Consider the following 14,394-nt stretch of genomic DNA (forward strand, 5'->3'; position numbering starts at 1 on the left):
CTACAGCTGGAAAGTCGCTGAAGTCTGTGACATTCCACTGTAGATATAGGTGTTATTAAAAATTACAAACTGCCCTGTAATGACTTTGATAACCTCCTGTGCAGCAGCTCCTGTAAAAGCAGAAAAAAAAAACCAAAAACCAAACAGAAGGTAGTTAGCAAGTCATATTTAAAAAACAGTAATAGAGTGTATTTATCTAGAACTCACTACACTGGAATTATTTCAGAAGTGCCTGATACAACTCCTAGGAGGAAAAAATGCTTTTCAGTACTTCATGTATAAAAAAGGCTCAGGAAGCTGTTACTTCAAAAGTCAGCTTTACATAAACTTCGCTGTATATACTTTCTATGTACATACACACAGAGTAAAAACGTGTGAGCAGACAGACCCGTGCATGTTGTGACCTCTCTAAATGGAACTGAGAAGTTCAATTAAAAGACATCATGCACAGTTAAACTGTAAAATAAACTGAAGAGTCACTTCACTGTGATCCCTTTGTGTTCTCCTGTAGTATGAAATATTCTGTACTTTCTTCAGAAGTTATCTTTACATATTTTTCTAAAGCACTGCACATACCGAGCTTCACTTAATAAAAAAAATAAATCCTACATCCAGAATGTTTAATATATAATTATCTTCAGCACGTCATGAATAAAAATAAAGGAGGTAAGTTAACTGATTTATCAATTTTGAGCATCCATTAAAATGTATTTAGTTTTGATAATACATGCAGGTTGAATTAAGGTAAGCAATCAAGGCTATTTATATTTAATAGATACTTAAGTGTATTGTGTTAAGGAAGATGCGTACTGTGTTGATTCTAATATTACAATTACGCCTTTCCTTTTGTTTTTAAACTCAAAGCTTCTTTCAAGCATTTTATTTTTAAACACATTTTTAAGCTACTAGAATCGTCCTACTGAGATTATTTTTAAAGTTTATTTTGTTTCTTTTACTGACTTTAAGCCCTTGCTGTGCCCGCTTTCTCATTATACCATAGGAGGTCACATTTGGAGAATGGAGGGGAGGGATTTTGTTCTAATACTATCTTTGACTACAGTCTGTGATTACAGTCTTTGCTCTGACAGTACAAAGTAATTAAAACAGTGGAGATTCTGACTCCAGTATGTACTACAGCAGGCTGGTTTGTTTGAACGGACCTCAGAAATACTGTGACATTCTTACCTCCCATGAAGGCAGCAATAGCATGTGGCTCAGCAGCTCCGTAGCGACAACTGGACAGCAAAGTAACAGTTAGTATTTTCAGGTCAGCTTTACCAACAAAGTGACACTTAAGATACAATACTCACAACTCATGAACATAGTCATCTTTCACCACTACAGACAACCCATGTTCTTGTAAGAAACCAGTAAGGCAGGATTTTAGTTTTCCAATATCATCTTCTACCTGATAGTTGTAGACACCTGGAAAATAAGTTACCTGTTTCACCACAGAACTGTAACACCATATTCAGAGTTAATGGATTTAAATGGCAGCATAAGTATTTTATTTTTCTGAAAAGTTTCTAAGCCAAATAATGTATTACATTATTAATACTAAATGAATAATAATTGAATATTCTGTTGATGCTACTCATGATCACGACAAATTACTGCATCGCTGAACCAATTAATAATCCATGCAACCCATTTCAGTGGTATTGATTCAGATAAATTCCTCAAGTTCCCAAAGAGAAAAAATCATCACTTTAATTTTCACATTCTCAAAGTTTTATCAATATGTAAACAAAACCACAACTAAGGCTGTATGTGTAGTTTATAACTAGTATTACAGTAACTATCCGATCTTTGTATGTCTTTCGATGACGTGAAGTAAGTCTGGTATTAACATACCTGGATATCTACCATGCTGCTTATAAAATCTATCCACAGCCCGTAACATCAAGTACAGAACTAGTTCACTGTCTGGGTTATCCATATGGGAAACTGAAAACAGCAAGAGAACTGGTTAGCTGGTACAGATGAAATAGAAAGATTTTTAACTACTTGAAATCAAGTATTTCCCACATGCGTAAACTGTAAAATCTGCAGTAAAAAGAAATCTTAATGAAGACAACCTGCAATTGAGAATGTCAATGAGTCAACTGTTAGATTCATGATTCTGACTCCAGAGTGTATGACAAAACAATGTTATATGTATTTGATATAAACTGTTCAGTAAACATATGCATGTTTCAACTCTGACAGCTGATATAACATTAAATGGGATATTCCTTAGTTATAATTTGGGGATTTGAAACGCATTCTTCATATATTTAACTGTAATGGCAGTAACTATAAAACAGGTCATAAATCCCTTAACATGGTCAGTGGTCTTCATAATACTAACTACTACTTAAATCACATTGCACATTACCAACTAATTCAAGGAGCTTTCATTTAAATTATAAATATTACAAAACTTATGTATACACAAAAGGTATACACTTTGTATATACATTTTGTCCAAAACATTCAGAGGACTTGTATAAGCTTAATTTAAACAAACTTTGATAAAAAGTATTGCCAGCTTTTTTCTTTTTTTTTTTTTTTAATTTACGCAGATTCAAAAAATAAAATGCAATATTAGGTAATTAGTTTGCTAGTTTACATACTGAAAAGATAAGCTGAAAGGGGCCGAGACAATTATTCTATCTTTGGTCAGGTGAAAGCACCTTTCCAGCTCTGTCAGAAATAACTAAGAAACAGAAAAGAGAAGTTTGAAGAAAACAATGTTTTATTTATGTGCCATCAAAATTAAAATCTACAAGAAAAAAACAACCCTGAAACATCCATCAATCTGCAATGTCATTTTTGAACCTTCAAAATCAAATTGAACTCAACATTCTAGACTAAAAAAAAAATCTAGTTGATGCCAAATTGTAAAACTGCATAATGAAACAGAATGTGCAACATACAATTCTTTTTGATCACAAAACCATTTCAAATTAAAAATGCAATAAAGTATGTGCCAAAAAGGAGTACTTACTGATTTCATCCTTGTTAAAAGTGTTTAAACCATATTCTTCAGACAGAGATCTACATCGTACTACTCGGAGAAAAGCCGAGTTGCTGCCTAAGCACAGGGTGCAGAAAAGACAGCATTACCTACTTGAATGCGTCACCAATTACTAAATCTTTACTAAATAGTATACTATATAGAGACTTTAGTATCTTATTTTGTGTGTATATATATTAATTATAATTAATACTACTAATTAAATACTGAAGTTTGTATATCCAATGTGTTTAACATGAAAGACTAAACCTTACCATAATTTCATTTAACACTTCTATGTTTATTCTGGTAGCTTGCCATAATAAAATCTATTAAACTACATTTAGGTCTATGATCACAAGTATTTTAGTGGAATACTTTGTGCTTATTTACTTCTAGAATATAACTGCATCACTGTTCTACCTTTTCACACTACCAGAGTCTGACAGAGCATGCACTCTGAAGTCAGTATCACAGAATGGGCACCAGTGGTTAAGTACTAATCACAGAAAATAGATTACAACTGCCACCTGTTGTTTGGACCTGAAAAATTATCACATCTTTTAAAAGCCAACCTTTATAGACGCACTAGTGAGAGATGCTGAACATCTCTTACTTCAACTGAAGATGAGTGATGCAACTGCTAAGCACTTATTTGAAAAATTCAAATACTGAGTTACTGATTAATAACTACACTGGCGTGGGAGGTGTCCCTGTCTATGGCAGGGGGGTTGGAACTTGATGATCTTCAAGGTCCTTTCCAACCTAAACCATTCTGTGATTCAGAAGTTTTTGATTATTTGATCATTTGCACAAACACAGCAACAGAATCCAAGCTTACTCACAAAGCAATTTTAGTTCTCTCTCTGAAATAGCTTCGGGTGCCTGAAAGAGAGAACATACTCATTCCAGTACATACAATGACCAGAGAATTCATATTTTCAGAGATATTCATATATTCATTGTGGAACAACTAGTCATTCTTGAAAAAACCACCATATTTTAAAAAGTAAATAATATATTCCTGTATGCCATTTACTTTTATACGACCAAGCCAAAAATGGTAAATAAAACAGACCACAGATATTCAATGTCATTAGAGCTTACTTGAGCCTTTTGAAGAGAATGAGGTAATTAAGCCTTCTCTTTTCACATCTGTCTCTTCTGACTTATTTCTGTACAGAACATCCAGGTAAAAATATTTCTATCCTGTCAGAATGGCTGTACATTTGTAATTACCTTGCCTAAGGATTGTAACAATTTAGCAGCATGGTTACCCACAGCAGCAATATCCTTCTTTGCTTTTTCACGGTATCTGTTAAAAATAAAGAAGTTGTCTTAATAATTACAGCAGAAAACCATCAACTTCACAGCAAAGACCACTACCTTTTGTTTTATATTATAAAGACAAAATACAAGCCACATGTATGGCAGTGAGCCACCCGAAGGCCATGAATGCACTTATTACCTCCCTGTATAAGTGTTCACTGCTGAGCTGTTCACTAAACGTGTGGTTTAGAAACTGGTTAAAATTAAAATGAGTATTACTATGAACAGTGAGAGGTAGAATATTAAGTAGTTTCAGAACAACAGCTATACATCCTTCATTAGGCTTCTAGTATTTCATTAATTTCTGTAGTTTAATATTTGTAGCCATAGTATCTTAGTTTCATTATGACCTATGACAATGCAAACATCTCAACACCACAGTATTTAATAAAATTCTATTTAAGAGCTCATTTTAAGGGACTGTAATTGTTATATCTGCAAATTAAAACCCTGTAATGCTTACTGAATTGAGAAATGAAGCACATAATGATCTGGAAATTCAGGACTGATGCTTATAGAATTCAGATTTACAAGTTAGGGTATCTGTGCAAATTCAAGCAATTATGGTTTCATTTAGCAAAATATTGATACAAGTTCTTGGCTTTACTATCATTATATGGAGTTGTTTCTGTGAAGCAATGGCAATCAATTATTTTAGACATGTAACAGATTTGTGGGTTTATATCTGTCTTTTTAATGCTATCTGTCACAGTTTTGAAGAACACACCTCTAAAATTACAGATTTCATTTCGACTAGTAAACACTATTAAGGCACACAATCCTTTTTCTAGTAGAGGTTGTGTTTTGGAATCTATGGAGAAACAACCAAAATCTATTAGAAATAATACTTTCTCATTTGAACAATTCAACAGTACAATTGCACAGACAATAAATTTAACTAAGTCTTCTGCAAGATACTGCTTGATTTTAAAAATAGTAACAAGAGGAGGAAGACGCAATCAACTGCAAAGAAAATGTGGTAACACTGTAAGAAAGTCTTTCTGGCCCAACAATTTGCATCATGTCCAGGACACAGAGGAATAGTAAGTTCATGTTGAGGATACCTGAAGGCCAAAGATGGCCTTCCTAAAATCTTGATCCATGCTGATGCTGTTTAGAATTTGCAGTAAGTATTCATTCATGCCCTTCCTTATCTACCAAGCAATCCCTTCAAAGGCCATGAATTAGAATGAAGTATTTAGAATTAAACACTTGGGAAACTAGAATTTCTGTAAGCAGGTTGACAGACATATTGAGGAGAAAAACCAAAGGCTGTGTTTAAGCAGCCATTTGCTTTGGACAGCAGTTGCTGGGCTATGGGATCTACTCTCTACAGGAAGCTCTTTACTAGATCGGAAGTTAAGGAAAGTGATCACTTACTACCCAGCCTTCAGAGACTGGGATGTGCTGAAGGCTTAGGCGCTGGTCCTAAACAATGGACAGCATCCATCCAGGGAGCAGACAGCCGCAGGCTGCCGTGCTTCCCACACCCCTCTGCACCCCACTCCCACAGACGCACTTTTTTTTGTTTTTAAAAGACAGGAATTTATGCACTTTGTGAGGTCTGAAGTCATCGCCATTTACTATCATCAGTACCTATGAAAGAGAAAGTTGTATACTTACACATTTTGCAATTTGATGAATTTATTGGAGTCCGCTATCATATCAGGAATAGTGCCCCGGACAGGCAAACTTCCTTGCCCCTCATTTGCCACAAATTCCTTTACAGCTCGAACCAAAATCCAGAAGGAGGATGACTGCAAATGCACAAGAGGCAGTCATGTAGACAGATGTTATTTATGATGCTTTTTCTACATTTAAGTCTTACCCTTAGTTACTTATTACCTGCTCTGTGAGATTTATGCAGCAATCATCATTAAAAATCTCTTCAATGCATCTTGGAATCTATAAGAAAAAAAAAAGGGCGTTGTATTTACTTGACTTTCAATTTTGTGAATTATCTCAATGCTCATTACCTAAGTGGTCCAACTCTAAGCAACCTCAGAGTTTTGTATCAAAACCTCTTCTGAATCTTACATAGTCAGTGCTTCTCAGAAATACATAAACAGCAGCACCGCCTGAGAACAAGACACATGCTTCTAATCAAGATGAACGTTACCAACAAAATCTCACCTATTTCCATCTTCTACATGGAAGATTTAAAAAAAAACAAATGGTGGCAGCATCAGCAAAAGGTACTACCAGTCCCAGCTGCCCATCCTACCCCCTAGAGGCAGAGCAGCAAAAAGGCCAGGGAATCGAAGAAGGGCTGCAAAACTGAGTGTTTTGACTCCTTGGCTGCTGTGGTTCAGTCTGGCACATAAACTGGAATAAACCACTAACAACCTAGGACACAGCTTGTAGTGGCTCAGACATCAGCACTAAGTTTTACCTGCTGCTTTCTTGGGAGACTTAACTGTCCAAGCAAGGATCAGCACAGGTCAAATAAAAACGGAATGTAATCTAGAAAGAATCACAGAATGTGCTTTTGCAATTTACCATGGATGAGAAATTAAGGCAATCAGAGCTCAAGTCTAAACCGTGAGTTGCTACTTCAGGATTATTTAAAAAAAATGAAAACTTCACTTTTAATATTTTTAAGCTCGATCAGTTTATGAAAAGAATTTCATAGCACGCTTCTTCAAGCAGAAAGTACTGAATTTGCTGAGTCAAGGGTCCCTTGCAGCATTTCATTTCTATATAGAATAAATACTATAGCAAGCAGCTTCAGTATAGCACAATTTCAACCATCACAGAATGGTTTAGGTTGGAAAGGAACTTAAAGATCATCTAGTTCCAAGCCCCCTGCCCTGGGCAGGGACACCTTCCACCAGACCAGGTTGCTCCAAGCCCTGTCCAGCCTCGCCTTGAACACTTTATGCTTTCTGAGTCTTTCTCCTAGCCATAAATTGGACGTCATCCACTGATGACTGCTACTTCTTTATAATTATACCAAGCACTTTACAGTTTAATCTGTAAAGAAAATCTGATAAAGTCTAAGACAGGAATACACTACTAATGAACTCTTGTTACTGACTCATTCTACACTTGAATTCCAAGTCTTCAGGAAGGAAATGTAGCTTCCTTGTATGAGCAAGGAAATGAAAGAATTTCCATAAACTACAGTGCCATCTAGCCTACGTCTATTTTACTACACATGATTTCAATTTTAAAAATTGTACTAATCCTGTTTTACCTAAATATAAATGTTGCAAATGGAATTCCTGTCCTAAAAGTGCATAATATGTTTTGAAAAAATGAGGTAGTTTAAATTTCTTCCATTTTGTCATATAAATATTTATTTTACCTCTGTGGTATTTAATGCTGTGTTCACATTTTTTATAGCTTCTTCAAAGTTTTCCTCATCTTCTGGGGTCCCATTTTCATTCTTTAAGATACCTTATTGAAAAAAAAACCAACATAATCCCCTGAAATACGTATCATTTAGGTCTAACCAACAGAGCAGACTGGCTTTGGATGTATCTGTGGCATAATAACTAATCAGCAAAATCTGAGTTACCAGTAAGATGTACTGATAAAACTAACTACACATATATTCTGCATACAATTAATTTTCCTGTGATGTTAAATAGAAGTTACTTATCATGAAAATACTAGTCTGTGTGAGAAAGAGAGTAAAGTTTCGTAATCACTAAATGAATGTAGATGGTGGTAGAAAGGCAATTCAACTCTCCTTCCCATCCTCAGTCATGCTGTGTGGGGTATTTTTGGTCAAATTTGGCAAACACTTGTGAACCCACACAGCAAGCCAGACCAAGAAGTGGACTCAACTAAAAACCTCATTTAACCAAAGGTAATGACTACAGATCAGACCAGTTCCCTAGCCCAACCTGGGGATAAGGATGGGAGAATCACTCAGGAATATGCACCCAGGCCAGCTTTAAATGAGGAAATACCAAAAATTCAGTTAATGATTTATTCCACAATCATTTAAGATAATGTATTTCTGTATCTTAAAAATGCCTCATTAATTTTAGCATCTGCAAAAGGTATTAGATTTAAATGTCTGCAAAAATGAAGTCTGTTCATATACGGGTTACAGTGTATTCTGTAGCTACACCATCTCTCTCTGTCTCTCTAGACTAGTTATTTAGAGCTGCAATGATTACAAACAGTTCGGTGGGTCAACTGACCAACCACATATTCCCAGTTAATAACAATTTTGGTGTCAAAAGCCACTTGCCTTCCTCTTTGTCACATTTTCCATGTTAAACATCAACATTTTCTACAGGGTTTTGTCTGAAGGCCTCACCTCCCAACCAAATCAAAACATACTCTTGATCTAGAACAGCAGACAGTAAGAAACACTGCCACACTGCATCTATAAACAAATCTGGGATCTTAAGATCCACCTGTATAAAAAATCATTTAGCAGAAGAATTGTACTGTATATGCCAGCAGATTTTCATAAATTAACCCCAAGAGAACTTCTGATTATTTTTTTTTTTCAGATATTGCCTTATATATTTCTGCCACTATGAGTAAGTGACTCGTGGGACATGTATTACCTTGCCGAATGAGTTGTCTAAAGGCTTCTTTTTCTTTGTAACTCTTAGGCAACTGATCGCTTTTCTAGATTTAAAAACACAAAAACATTTTGTCTTTAAAATATCTACTACTGTCCTCATTGTGTTCAGGCAGGTGAACTCTAGAGTTTGTCACTGTTCCCATACATTCACATGGTATTCAAATTAGTAATTTTTTTATGATTCTATCTTGTTTTCTTTATTATATTTGCAAAAATTGCCAAAATAATAATCTAGCTTAGAAAAGACATATCTAAAGTAATAATAATAGACTGATTACTTATCCAGTTTTGCAATATACCTCGTTGAACCATTTTGTTAGGTACTTGGCTACAATCACAATCCATGGAGTGTGGCTATGGTCCTGTAATTGAACAGCAGAGAAATCTTTGTCAAGTTCAGCAAAGATAAAAACAGGAGACAAATTAAAAACTTACTGTAAATGTAAACTCCTGACATCCCTTCAGCTATTATAAAAACACAGGACATGTTCCAGATTTTGATTCAGAAATAACGTTCTCTAACTACCATAAATCAAATTATTAAATTATTATTCCTTTACTTAAAAGAAGGGTGGCTGAGCCAAGTTCTCCAACATTTTTCTGGAGTGGAACTTACTTTATGTACCAAAGCTCTGCAGCAGTAGGTAATCATAAAAATAAAATTTTAAAAAAAGGGGGGAGGGGAAGGGGCAAGGGGGAATCCATCTAACAGAAGATCAAGTTGTCCAAGAATATTCCTTACTTCCCAAGACCCCCACTTGCTTAGGGTTTAAATACAGATTGCAATGTTTGGAGCAGAAGCCAAAAATACCACCTGGTGACTGATTCTACAGTTGCCTCTGCTCAGATGAGACTCAGCACCAAAAAGTAATCTGCCAAGAGCCGTTTTCATAAAATCCCTGTTCTGTGTCTGCATCTGTCTTAGAGCACTTAGTGCAAACCACACACCAACCTTTTTGTCCATCTGATCCAAGTCATATGACTGAATGTGTTCCCTCAGTTCTGGAAATGGTTTGTCCAGTCTCAGATCTTCTAATGTATTGTCAGGATGCGATTCAACAACTGTGAAAAAAATTACACAACGCATTTCACGGGTTTATGTCCAGCCTTTAAAACAGAGCTATACATCAAATGCAGTGCATTGTCTGCTCGTTTAACTGCCTGATTACCAAAATAAGTGTTTTGTGTAAGTTAACTTTAATGTCAGGACCATCTCCAATTTTACTATTTGTTGTAGTCCATAATTTCTATGCGTTCCTCAAAGGACGCTCCTGGTGATGAACCGCAAACCATGTAAGACTTAACAAATAATAAATACATCACAAGATAAAGATAAAAGAAAAAAATCAAAGTGACATTACATACTGAAGCTTTCAACCTTTTAGCAAAGTTTTTATCTCAGAAAACCCTCTAACCTGTATGTTCTTTAATAACGACTCTCATATAACCAACCAGTCCATAAGTCCTGCAGACCAGCAGAGGAACATTAAAATTCCAGAGAAATTCAGCCAAGCGCAGCAACGTACTGTAAGGAAACACATATTTATTCTTTTCAGATGTACAAGAGGACAGCAGTTAACTTGAAAGTTAACTCTTGTACAAGTCACTTGTGAAAAGAGAAGTTTTCTGAGAGAACTCGAATATTATCATGATTCAAAGCACATATAAGGTGACTAATTTTATATGTGAATTTACACTAGTTAGAAATACATTTATCCATTAGCTTCCTTATATTTAACGCCATCCTCCCAAATGATCCAAATATCAATTAAACAAAAAACTTCAATGAGTTGTGAAAGAAAGAAAAAAACTAGATCTGTGTGTTGTACAAACATAACTTCCCATAGGGGCAATTCCCATGAGACGGTTTTGAATAGCACATAAGAAATACCCTTTATTCACAAATGCCTGTAGGGGAATCGCCGCCCCAAAGAGGCAAGCTGGCTCTTACTTCTGTAACAGACAGCATCTCTAGCTCCTCTGTATGTAGGGGGACAGAGAAATATATAAACTATGAACAACAGCCACTTCCTTACAAAAGCAAGATTTAACTATTCATCTCTCCAGCAAGCTCTCGCCTCTGGGGAGGCAGCCTGTCTACTGAAACGGCAGCATGCTCTTCTCCTCCAGTTCCTCAACGCTCTGAGAGTTGCCATTTGTCACCTGCTTTATTTACTGGAAGGCAGCATGGGAGAGGCGTCTCAGCAGGAAAAAAAAAGCAGGAAGCGGATAAAAAAAACCCACCTAAAAATCAAGAACTTCTGATCTTGATAAAGTTTATATGGGCAATATAGTTACATATATGAGTAAAATGGAAAGAGCTATACAAACCATAAAATACATCTGCAAAAATCTAAAGCTATCAGAGCTCCTATTATCTGTTGGGGTTTACTGTTGAGGAACACTTGTTATAGCGATTCTGGACCAGAAACAGCTTTCACTACAAAAGAGTACTTGACATAGACAAATACACCTGGAGACAGCACTTCGGAGTCAGGCATGGACCAGAAAGAGATTTTAAACTAGGTATTACCATATAAAAAGGTCCATAGAAAAATGCCGTCATTTACTGTAACCTTCCTTCACAGTGAGAGAGTTCTGTCTTGCATAAGTTTTCCTGCAAGAATATGCCTGCGATTGAAGCCTGCTTTTACAACTGAATGAAAACAAACAACTGTGGATGATTCTTTACCTTTCTGGTAGTTGTGTTGCAACCACCAAGTTAAACCGATTAAAAAAGGAAGGGTCATTGTCTAGAAGTTTTTCTGGACTCTAAATAAGAGGGAAAAAAAACTGTCAGAAAACACTGAAAATTTCTGAATACACACCAAGCCTGTTCAACATTCAATGTAAAGCATTAAGTGAAAAGCTTCTACTTACGAAGAAGTTATAAAATGTTTAAAATACATAAACAGACTTTTTGCAAGATCTTCTTCCTCAAATGTTGTTTTATCATAAAGCTACTTACAAAGACAACACATAGCTATTACTCGATGCTTTTATCACATTGTATAACAAGAAACGTACAACAAATTTAGAAAAACAAACCTCTTCGACAAAGTTTCCAGAAACATCACTATTCAATTCTTGCAAGAGCTCAGTGGCACTCTGGGCACGATTCTGTTTCAGAACAGTCAAAACAATGTTTAACCTTTTGAAATGTAATTTATACAGTACATCAGTACTACACATGCTACATGTTAAAAACAAAATAACAAAACAAAAAAAAGGACTTTCTTATTCCAAGCCTTGCTTATCTGGAGAAAAAATAAATCCCTTAACAGCAGGCACTTGTTTGAGATCATTTTTAGTAATACCATTTTAAAAACAAAAATGTGACAGCTATTCATTAATTTCAGGAGTTACCCACGCCTTTTGTACTCCCTTGGTTTTGTGATTTTTTCGCCCCATTCACCTCTCTACTCTTAGCTTTACTCCTTCAGCCACAATTCTCCTCCACCTTATCCTTCCAAAGATTTTCCTAACCATATCCTGTTCATTTTTCCATTCAATCTTGCCAGAATTGAGCTTATCTTCTGACTTACGAGCAACTATAAAGTAAGCATGAGGAATTCTCTCAAAGAATAAATAGATTTTAACCTATAAATACATGTTTTTAGCATTACTCATAATACTACATTTCAGTATTTACTCAATACTTTTCATGATTTCAAGACACCTACGGTGACATCTGCTTACCTGACCAATATGACTTGTTTGTAGAAAGAAACTGGAAAGGAGACAAGAGTTACACGTGAAGTTTTATTTTGAAGAAAAACAACATTAGAGCTATGTTTTGTAGTGCAGAATATGCTGCTGATTCTCATGCATGACAAACCAAGTTCCCCCTTAAACCTGCTTTCTTCTCCCCACAGCTGGTATATTTTCCTCACGATCAGTTTCTTAACGAAACTTTCCAATGCCTGAGCCACAAATCTGAAAAATAAGATATGCCAAACTCCCCTAGAAGCTGGATCACACCACAGATTCGTTTTCACTAGGCTAATTAAAGACCCGTCAGTTCTCATTTCTTCACATAATGGAATATCCCTCCCCCTCATATAACCCCAGTAAGTAGACAGATACTTGTAGGTATCTACCTAAACCATAAGAGAAGATGATCTAGAATTAGTAAATAAATTATTTTTATAGGACTTGCAGAGAGTCTCTTACCCTTTCCCTGCTGCACACAGCCTTCCAAAGCCATGACAGCTAATTAATGGCTATCGCTCACAGTTCCACAGTGATAAACTAATGAACAGTAAGCTATCTCCATCGCCAGAATGATGGAAAATACATGCTGAAACACAAGCAGTCTTGCATTGGCATATCTCAAGATTACAGCAAACAAGTTATTTTAAAATACTTTTATATTGAGAAGACCATAGTCTGTAGAAAGTTGACTTGTGAAGCAAACATACCTGTGAGATACAAAACCAGTAACTAAAAAACCGTAAAATTTAGCAGCTAATATCAAAATGATGGTGCATGCCACATACGTCACAAACACCCAAAACCACAAAAAACTTGGGAGAAACAAATAGAGGCTTTTAAAATTATTAAGAACTTTATAGGATTTCTTAACAAGTACAGAGAAGGAACTACTCATGAAACCCTGCTACTTCTCAACTTGTACTGGAAACTAGTAACAAACTTACTTATTTCCAACGTCTTCTCCAGAGACCAGATTACCATCGACGATTGTGAACGAACCGATACCTTGGGGGAAAAAAATCACTATCAATAACTGGGCGTTATGAAATTATCAGACACATTACAAAGAAAACACAGCCGAGATGTCTACTTACCTGGCAGCACTAAGTTTTTAAGGATTTCGGTTCCTGTCGCTGTTGCATTTATCACGCAAACATGGGCAGACTCCAAAGCTTCTTGCCCATGGTCACCCCACAACCTGTATTGGGATGGAGACAGGAACACGCTGAAATTGTTTCATTCCAGATTGTAAAGACAATATAATGAAATGCGATAAACTTGAACGATCACAAATGGAGGCTGGCGTATAACTTCTTGTTCACTACTGAGTGGGGCTAAACAGCAGTAATCAAAATAAGCTTTCCTTAAGAAAACGTTCTGTGACAAACTTGCAACTTTCTAAAGAGCAGCCCAATTTTACTAATGTTTTATTTTCTCCATCTTTACACCCCACACCCTGTGAACGCACATGCCTTTTTCTGCTGCAACGCGTTTAACCTTCTAAAAATCACCATGGGTCAAAACACTCCTCGCAGACACTTTGTCCTAAACCTGAATGTTCTCTTTTTCGTAAATTTTATTACAAGTAATGCATTTTTGTATTTTTTTATAATACAAGGCACTGAAACGTACAGGGCGATGGGAATCACTCTCGATGAGTTTGGTGAGGTATTTAAGACGTGTATAAAGTGACAGAGAAGCTGAAGGGGGCGGGGGCGGCGCTCGGTGACGGGCGCCCACCGGGGTCAGCGCAGCCGCCCCGCTCCCTCCGGGGGCACAGCCGAGACCGGCACCCTCCGCCCTC

At 36.2% G+C, this 14,394-nt stretch overlaps 1 protein-coding gene across 1 annotated transcript in view; it reads right to left on the bottom strand.

Annotated features, from left to right (window-relative positions):
- The window catches only part of NAE1 (NEDD8 activating enzyme E1 subunit 1), a 14,591-nt gene continuing 197 nt past the window's right edge, over positions 1-14,394 (bottom strand). Inside the window, exons 2-20 of the mRNA XM_009881397.1 lie at positions 13,685-13,815; positions 13,535-13,595; positions 12,576-12,606; positions 11,925-11,996; positions 11,569-11,648; positions 10,292-10,401; positions 9,829-9,938; positions 9,176-9,238; positions 8,857-8,920; positions 7,635-7,726; positions 6,173-6,232; positions 5,951-6,084; positions 4,238-4,313; positions 3,844-3,883; positions 2,990-3,076; positions 1,855-1,947; positions 1,311-1,425; positions 1,186-1,235; positions 1-110 (exon numbers count right to left, since the gene is read on the bottom strand). Of these exons, the coding sequence (XP_009879699.1) occupies positions 1-110; positions 1,186-1,235; positions 1,311-1,425; positions 1,855-1,947; positions 2,990-3,076; positions 3,844-3,883; positions 4,238-4,313; positions 5,951-6,084; positions 6,173-6,232; positions 7,635-7,726; positions 8,857-8,920; positions 9,176-9,238; positions 9,829-9,938; positions 10,292-10,401; positions 11,569-11,648; positions 11,925-11,996; positions 12,576-12,606; positions 13,535-13,595; positions 13,685-13,815 (1,579 nt within the window). The remainder of the gene's footprint in view (positions 111-1,185; positions 1,236-1,310; positions 1,426-1,854; positions 1,948-2,989; positions 3,077-3,843; positions 3,884-4,237; positions 4,314-5,950; positions 6,085-6,172; positions 6,233-7,634; positions 7,727-8,856; positions 8,921-9,175; positions 9,239-9,828; positions 9,939-10,291; positions 10,402-11,568; positions 11,649-11,924; positions 11,997-12,575; positions 12,607-13,534; positions 13,596-13,684; positions 13,816-14,394) is intronic.

The sequence above is a fragment of the Charadrius vociferus genome, unplaced genomic scaffold, assembly GCF_000708025.1.
Source record: "Charadrius vociferus isolate BGI_N301 unplaced genomic scaffold, ASM70802v2 scaffold553, whole genome shotgun sequence".
NCBI classification, from domain to species: Eukaryota; Metazoa; Chordata; class Aves; order Charadriiformes; family Charadriidae; genus Charadrius; species Charadrius vociferus.